The 9,362-nt window shown below is 37.9% G+C and overlaps 1 protein-coding gene across 4 annotated transcripts in view; it reads right to left on the bottom strand.

Moving 5' to 3' along the window:
• Window positions 1-200: 200 nt before the first annotated feature.
• The window catches only part of Actbeta (inhibin subunit beta), a 204,898-nt gene continuing 195,736 nt past the window's right edge, over window positions 201-9,362 (bottom strand). For 3 of the 4 annotated variants that reach the window (XM_043213468.2, XM_070282365.1, XM_070282367.1), the window contains 3 exons: window positions 1,147-1,406; window positions 458-1,079; window positions 201-399 (listed from right to left, as the gene is read on the bottom strand). In XM_043213468.2, coding sequence (XP_043069403.1) covers window positions 459-1,079; window positions 1,147-1,406 — 881 coding nt within the window. In that variant the 3' untranslated portion in view covers window positions 201-399; window position 458. The remainder of the gene's footprint in view (window positions 400-457; window positions 1,080-1,146; window positions 1,407-9,362) is intronic. The other variant, XM_070282366.1, reaches the window with a different exon arrangement.

Genomic DNA, 9,362 nt, shown 5'->3' with positions numbered 1-9,362 from the left:
GGTTCCTGACTGAAAACTATTTCAGTTGTGCTATATGATAAGATGGATGTTTTCTGCATAAACTCAGGAGTTTATGTATTTGTGGCTGTGGTATGTTTTTGTATGAAATTTTTGACAGGATATTGACGGGTGACAAAAATTAAGTATTAAAGACTTCTAGGATCAGTTAATTTCAGTTAACTAAAGAAGTTACAACACACTTAAGAAGTTTTAAAAGAGTATTTTTATTTAGGCACTTTCATATTTTGGTTTGGTACACATACTAATATTGTCATCAGCTTAGCACTTATGGTGAATTGAAATCGGGATAAATGTATGTACAATTATCCTTGCCAAACCTATACAAAGCTTAGTTTTTACCGGACGGAAAAAATGTTATAATACGAAGAAGTACCGAAGCTGCAAAATAAAATGTAATCAAATTATTGATCTAAATTAACAATATTTTTTTACTTACGCTAAGGACAACCACACTCATCAACGACCATTTTAGGCAAGTCTCGTTTTATAATTCCATCATCTCCATAATAAATTAGGGACATGCTAGAGAATTTGATTGGCGCACAACATGGTCGCATTCCATTTAGCAGTCCCATTTTTCTATACTCCTCTATAAAGTGTGCGTGGAATGTTTGAAATGTATCAGGTGTCCTAAACGATCCTGTGCAATCACCTCTACAATAGTTTGCGAAGTATCCCCTAGGGGCAATAATCCAATCATCCCAGCCAAGGGCTTTAAAAGATACATAAAATGACTCCTTACAGCATTGTCCATTTGAAGCGCCTCCACAGTCCACTGCACGCCTTCTAATTCGTCTTTTCTTTAGAGATTCCGTATGGAGAACAAGAAATGGTCGGTTGCTATTAGAATAACGTGTGTTATTAAGATCCGCGGGTTGAAATGAGTGTATTGAGTAGCGGTCACCACAGCCCGTGCAATCAATAAGCAATCGTAGTTTTTCATTTTTACTTTGTGTATACCACTCCCGTATTGTTTTTGTTAAATCAAATTTTTTCCATCCTAACAATTTTGTGTTAACTTCAAAAGAAGCTCGGAATGTAATAGAATGGTCAATTCCCTTTAATTAAAATGGTTTTTGATTATTACGATTATTTAAAAGAAATTATTTTATCATTATTAAATACCTTTTCAGTGATATTTATCCCTTCTGCTAATTGAAAAATCCAAATTTTTATTTTATGGCGTGTCTTTTTTTTTCTCCATTTTGTATTTCCTGAAAGTAAATTGTCTGTATATAAATTGGGTTTTACTTTCGCAAGCCAATAATTTTGCGGCTTTTCTATACGTATGTGGATTTGTGCACTTCGTATAGTCAATTTTTGGTTTGGAACGCGACGATTTTGAGGAGAAAACTCAAATATCCGGTATTGTCGATATTGCGCACCTAAAAGTAAAATAAGAATTAAGCAAGAGAGACAAACTAACTTCGGGTGGAACCGAAGTTGATATACTCTAGCCGATAAAATCGGATATATTTTGCAAATATCGGGTATAGTTGGCAGATACTTATTAGAATTTTATTATAAAACACATTTTTTAAGGCCACAAGCTTCTATTCTGAAAAGGTGTTTGTTGATCGAGACTATTTTATTTCTCAAACAAAAAAAAAATTAAAAGTAGCGGCTTATTAATCATTGAGAAATAAAAGAACTATGCTGCCTCTTCAACGTTATGATTCGCTTTATTTTCTAAATCTTAAGCCTTTATAATAGATTAGAGCTAATTAACTAGAGATAACTAACAAATTCAAAATGTAAATTCAATACAAAATTTAATTTAAAAAAAATTCAAGCACGTAAGACCTTGCTGGTCCGGGGTCCGCGATACTGGTGGGGTGATGTGCAGCCCGCATGTCAAGCGGGTCCCGGGAGTAAGCGCCGTCGCTTGGGTCTTGAGTCCAGGACGGGCTCGACGGCCTTCGACGAGAACGGTCTGCGGTCAGCTCCTTCTTCTCTGCGGTCAGCTTCGTATTGCCTACCGCTCATAGTAGGTGGCTGGCAGACTTCACACCTGCCTCCTATAGTCCGCCCATGTGCGGAGTCTGCGGCGGTATGAACGCAAATACGCATCCGTTTCTTGATGCGTATTGAGTGGCCGCGTCGACCTCGTCCCCTATTCTCCGTCGAAGCTCCGCGAAGTGGCGACTCGCTCCGACGAAGTACGTCGCCCAACGAACCTTTGAATAGCCAATCAAAAGGAATCAGTGTAAAGGTCGGAAACTACTTCTAATTGTGCTGCCTTAGACGAAAAAAACAAATAAAGCAATGTAGGACTTATAGGGTGGCCTACCACGACTTTTCAATGTCTTATCAATAGGGTAACAAAAATCAACAGCACATATGGAGACTAGGCGGAGAGCACGAATTCTTTCTAAGGGTAAATCTACCATTATTTGAGTCATCAGACGTGGCTTGCATTTAAAGCAGCGTAGCTTTTGTAGACTAGGGCCAACAATTAAATTTTTTCGGATCTTTTCTATTTCTTCTTGATACTCGTGCTCTTGGACTAGTTCGACGGTTTTCTTAAAGGCTTATATTTGACAGGTGAAGGAACAATATCAGAATTAACTACTAATCTCTTCGATATCCTTATAAAGCAGAAAATATAAACGAACACTCGCAGCAGTTGGCAGCAGTTCTTCCATCTGAAGAAGTTCTGGTGACAGATTAAACCGAGGGCTCGTCGGCCACTTATCTTCCGGTTCCTTTAAAAATGATAGACCTGTAAACCAGATCGATTCTACAGTCTTCTTTACGTCTCCTCCTCTGGACACTTTATCTGTCAGGTTCTGTTTAGTTGGTACATGCCGTCATGTGCTATCATTCAACCACTCTTGAATTTCAGCTACTCTATTCGATACGAACGTTGACAACGACGATGGATGGGAACGAATCCGATGTAGAGTTACTTCTGAATCCGACCAAAATACACTTCGTTCGATCGGAACTTTTATTAGAGGCTTTATCTTGCGACAGAGATCTGCGAGAAAGTGAGCGGCACATAACTCAAGACGGGGGAGCATCTTTGTCTTGAGCGGCGCTACTTTGAACTTTGCCGTCAGGAATGAAATTGTAATACCTTCTGCAGATTCGCAACGAATATAGACGCAGGCTCCATAGGAATTTATTTTTCACGGATTCACTCAATCTCTTCAAAAACCTTATGGCCAGGAATGGGGCAGACGCCATACCATATGTAACGGTGTTTAGCTTGCACAGTGTCAAGGACTCTGATAGTTTTTCCTCCACATTATTAACTGGTATCGCCTATCGGCTTAATTTACCATATCTTGGCGATACATATTTTTTATGTCGGGTGACAGAGCGAAACCCGAAGAAGTGTTGAATTTAGCTTCTCCTGAACTGCAGGACCCACCATCAATAAATCGTTGACCCACCATCAAAAATGACATCAGTATGGTCGATGTGCTTTGAGGCCGAAAGACACACTGATGGGGTATAACGTAGTGTGGAGTAGCAAGAACATAATTTCTTGTAGAGGACATATGGCCTAAGGATTCCCATTCTTCCATAAATTCCAAAAACATTTTTTTTATTTCGAGTCCCGAGATAATCTTTTCTCGATCGACAAAAAACGGCGTTTAGCTACCTCGAAAGAGTTTCCCAAAACGCTTGGATCCGATTTAAATGGAAGTCTGATTTCAAATCGAACTTAAGTCAGTAGAACAGAGTTCTTCTGATAGTGCTCCTAACATAACTCTTGTTCAGATGACAAAAGCTTTTTAGATGTTGGTGCTTCTACCAACACCCAGAATTTTTTCAAATTGCTATCTATCCTGTTTGAGGCAAGTTTATAAGTCTCTTCGAACAATAGTAGACAAGGACGTAAAAATTCCTGTTATTGAAAAATTTTATTTATTACCTCTCTGGTGAAGCCTTAAGAACAATAAAGGCATTCCAAGTTTCATTTAAGACCTGAAACTTCCACTCTAGCTCGGTCTTTACTAAGAATTAATTAAACTTCTCGCAAAAAGCGATAAAATAATTAATTGATTAATTGATGGTCGAATAATCTTAATAGTCGAGGCCCAGAGTATTTAAAAAATAGTTGGTTGCCATCGAGAACAAGTATATCCAACCAATTTGTATGGTAGCGCATCTCTTAGCATTCCGTAAGAATGCTTAAAGCTAATGCACATACCCATGTGCATATATTAGGGACCGCAAGTTTTTTAGAGTTTCGGATTTTGCAAGAGTGCTATGATTAGCAAAATAATACGACCTATACGAATATCCTAGCGCTTCCTAGCGTCAGTTGATCCAACCTATTAAATTTCATAAGAATCGGCCGACTATATCCTATAGCTGTCATATATCTGAACGATAGGAAATGACCCAACTTTTGTGTTTTTAAAGATAGAAAGCTGGAACTTCCCTGGGCAATTCACAGCTTCAAGCCTTACAAATCGGCTGGTAACGACAAAAATTTACCCCCGCAAATCTAACATGCGCACGAAATCAGCATGAACTGACTGTCGAGTATTTTCAAAAGATCACTCTCTCTGGGAAAACTGCTACAAACGTGGCTCAAGTAATGTATTGTACCATCTTATACGACCCAAAAAGATTTGAAACCAGTGGTCGGCACTCATAGTGTGTGAGCGGCAAAGCTCGGATCCGGAAATTTCCTATGCCCCTGGAATAGGACCCTGCCTACCACTTTTTCAGACCAATCAGTCTATCAGCCTTTTTGCTTTAGACCCTTGAATGTGTCATAGGCCTCCACTTAAGATGCTTTCATAGTACCTTCATATCCAAAGCAAAACACGCATACAGAAAAGGGACATACACAGAAACTGCCCTTTATGCGCTTGACTCTTAGATTGAAAATCACTCTTCCACAAGGAACACGCCCTGGATGCCTTTTTAGATTTAAAAGGGGCTAACAACGTCAAAAGGGGGTAGATGGACACTTGGTGGGACTAATTGATCAATTGCTAATAAGCACAAGCGCGCTCATTAATTTTTTCAAGGTCCGTCTGTCGAGGAACCCCGCAAGGAGGAGTCCTCTCCCCTCTTCTATGGAACATTGGGGTCAATTCAATTCTATGCAAGATGAAAGAGTGGTCTGCAAATTAGTGGCGTACGCGGACGACGTGGGAATTACATTTACAGGAAATTATTCTCCGTCACTCTGTGACCTTATGAGCACAAAAATGCAAACCCTAGTCAACTGAACAAGTAGCAACGGCCTGGGGTAAAGGCGCAAGCTAGTTCTCTTCAGCAGAAATTCCTTCCCTCAACCCTCCAATACTTAATAAACAGTGGCTGACATTCAACGTAAATTGGGGTGAAGGACTGAAGGCAGTGACTGTTCTCTTCATCTGCAAAAAAGCAATAGGGCTTAAATAAAGATTGAGCGGCAACAACAACGAAAATGACGGCAATTACACTAGGAGAAACACTTAAGTGAAAACCCAACCACACCGGAAATTGCAGACTTCCACAAAACGAACCACTAGTCCCTATTAGCACAGACTACAGTACTCCTAGAAACCACAGAAAACCCCTCTTTAGCACCATCATTTCCAAAAGGAAAGAATGAAACGCGCAAACTTCAGGTCCGGATCGATCTCAAGCAACTCAAAAACAGTCTCAGCCTGTAGATCATCTCTTCACGAGATGACATGCAATGCAAACTTCCCGCTCTGTTGTCGCATGTCGTTGGTCTTTTATCGTTTCCTTGTCGTTGTCCTTATGGTCCTGTATCCATTCTCACCTCTAGCTTTCTTTCTTTTCTGGTATTTTTTTAGTGTTAAAAGACTTCTTTTTTTAATTTTTTATTTTTGTATGACACTAGCCTCACTTGGGCCCAGCTCAAAGAAATATAACAGGCAACTGCATAGTAGACGAACTGGTTCGCATAGGCACCACTCCATTGCCAAATGGAGTTAACTGGTTTTCTCATAGCCAGAAATATGTTTTGCCATACCGGCAACTAAAGTAAGAACTATTACTTAATGCGAACCAAATTTTAAATTTCCAAATATTTGTAGGTAACAATAGAGCAGGCATTTTCTTCATTAAAACTGGTGCTGTCGGACAACAGAAATCGTTTAAGCCACGGAACATAAGAAAATATACTCCTTGTTCGCCTAAACTCAACAAACTTAGATAATGCGATTGACAACTTGAGTTTATTTGAAGACGACGATTAATTATTTACTAATAATTAATGATGATAATGATTTTTTTCAGATATGACGTCAAACACCGAGTTATGCACCGATCATATTGAAATTTTGCACACTTGTGCAACATAGAATTGACTCGCAGCCAACATTTTTACTTATTTGTTTCATATTTACTTATTTTTTGCTTCTATTCGATTTTACAGCCCCAAAATGGAGCATTTTTAGGGCTAAAAACGTACTTTTACATTCACCGGCCGTTGAAAAAATGAAAAAAAAATTTTTCTTTTAAAAGGGCAACGTTGGCTGGCTTCTAAAGTACTAATTTTTTTATATTTCATGAGTTTCAGATGATTCTACGATATTATATACGGGACACCGCAATGTGCGGAATTCCGTTGAACGCCTACTGTAGTATGCACATATATTGAATACCCACTGTACCGAGAGTCCTTAAAGGGTGCGCACTGTTACACTTTGTTGCAGTGTTTACATAATCCAAAGTCCCGGTCGTAAACCCTAAGTGGCCGAAATATGAACCGATCGTTATGGCTTAGCTCGCACACAGAAAGTGCTAGTGTCAGCATAATCGTAACAAACGGTCAGCATATGCATACCCCCTCGCGCCTCCACTTGAGAGCGCATAACAACGTATATTATTATATTCCTTTATATATAAGTACATAGCCGTCTCTCTGCCGCCGCCTGCGAGCAGCGCTGCTACGAGACTTAGCCTTACTTAGACTTAAGAAATATTGTAAAAGAACAGAGACACTTTGATCGTTGGAGCGGCACCTCAGCTGCTCCTTCTAAATAAAAATCCAACTAAAACTAATCCCCTGGAGTTATCCTATGAAATGGCGACCGTGACAGCGATGGAAGGACATCGAAGGAAATCTAAGGATTAAAAGGATATACCAACAAGGATATACCCAGGAGGATACACATAATCAAAAAAAAACTGGATAAACTGAAAAATGCAAAATAAATTGACAAAAAAGAAATCTGAGTGAGTAGAGTGAAAGCAATACGCAATCGCGGAGGAGTTGCGAAAAAAATAAAAAAAAGAGTAGCACACCTAAAGTGGCTACTCTACGTAAACACTCCACCTCCCGCGTGGGCTACGGCCCAAAAACTTCAAACAGAACTAGATTTTCTGAAAGAAAAATTAATAAGCAACAAGAATAAAAGCCCAAAAATTGCCACCACTTACTCAGTACCGATAAAGAAAATTAATGAAAAAATAATAACAAAACCTCCACCACCAAAGCCATTACCGAAACTAAAAAAGACGTACCCGAAGGATTGCCCTGGACCACTGGACAGCCCCAACTGCAATCACACCTGTGCGAGGACCGGCACCGGTAACGCCTGAGTCCAAAAGGCCCCGGACAGCAGCAGCAGCAAACAGAGTGCGGGAATACGCCACCTCCTGCGCCACCGAGGGAACGTCAGGGTAGCCAAACCGGCAACGACCAGCTGACGTGGGAAAAAAAAGGGAAATCAACTGAGGAGAAACATTTTTTTTAACCCATGCACTGCGTTGCCTAATTTTTTTGATTGCACTGTGATGCATATTTTTTTTATGTAATATAATGTTTTGAAAAATTGAGCGGAACCTCTTTTGCCCAATTTCAAAGTATGGCACGTATAGCTGTACAAAAAATAGGTAGGAAAAAATGTTAGATAAAAACTCAGATTTAAAAAAAAAAAATTTTTTTTTATTTAAAGGGAAAAATACCATAAATTCCTAAAATTTATGTAAAATTTTAATTCTTTTCTAATGAAGAAAAAAAAAATAAATAAATTCAAAAAAAGCATAAATTCCTAAAATTTATGAAACATTTTAATACCTTTTTAATGAGAAGTAATAGCATAAGTAAAACAGATCAAATAAATGATTCTGACTATTACTTCCCAGAAAAATTAATTAACATTACAAAATATGACTCAGAGAAAAATATAATAGAAATTGGAAAAACAAAAACATATACAATATCTAAAATGGGTTTAGTAGACACGAAAGTTGTAGATTCCACGGCAAATGTCGTTAATAAAATTGAACCCGGAAAAATCGATCTTCAAACAATTAAAATATTGTTAATGATAATCGTCATTATAATGTTTTAGCGTTTTGCTAAAATTATATAAATTACACAAAAAATGTTTAAAGAAAAAATTCCAGAGTCAAGCAAATGACCTGGCAAAATCTAAATAAAAAACCCCGAAAAAAAACAAAATTATTATACACAAATGTAAACACCTAAAATCTAAGAAAATGAAATAACAGAAAATAAAAATTAAAATATATTACGTAATTCTCTTTACAAAAGTATGGCTAAACTAAAGGCATGAATTGGAACAAATTGTACGAGGAGTTATCTATAATTAAAAATAATTTTGACAGGTCGTACAAGTCTCTAACTCAGAATAGACCCATTCAAAAGAATACGGTTAGGAAGCACGTTGAAATATTAGTAGAGTGCTTTAATGAAGCGCGTATGCTAATACATGATCATAGGGAAAGATTAAACCAAGATCATTGGTCACAGGTATCGAAAATTTTGATACGACTACGATCTAATTTAATATTTATTAAACAAAAGTTCAGTTTAGAAATATCATTACCAACCGTTCTAAACACTCCAATAGCAGTTGACACTGCACCTGACTCGGAATCAACAGAAACGAAAGAGTCAGAAGAGCTTCCCAAAGTAAACCCCAAAATAGAAGATGAAGATTTAAATAATCTTACTATTCCGGCGGTATACACTGATCTGGATAACTCTACAGATTCAGATACTTCGAGTGTCATAGAATACAAAATATATAAATCCATCACAATGGCACAATCAAATATTGATTTTATTAACACAGCATCTAAGCTTATACCAGTTTTTGATGGTAAGGCTGAAAATTTAACAAGTTTCATTGATGCTTTACAAATAATACAATCAATAAAAGGTGAGCACGAAGAATTAGCTATTTCCATTATTAAAACAAAGCTAAAAGGTGTCGCCAGGAATCTAATCGGTAATGAAACAACAATTACTGAGGTGATTGTTAGACTAAGAAGCAACGTCAAAGGCGAAACTGTTGAGGTATTATCAGCGAAGCTGATGAATCTACAGCAGCGCAATAAAACTGCTAACCAAAACACACAAGAAATTGAGCAGATGACGAATGCCT

This window comes from Drosophila bipectinata, chromosome 4 (genome assembly GCF_030179905.1).
Source record: "Drosophila bipectinata strain 14024-0381.07 chromosome 4, DbipHiC1v2, whole genome shotgun sequence".
NCBI lineage: Eukaryota > Metazoa > Arthropoda > Insecta > Diptera > Drosophilidae > Drosophila > Drosophila bipectinata.
This window is presented reverse-complemented; position numbering and strand designations above follow the sequence as displayed.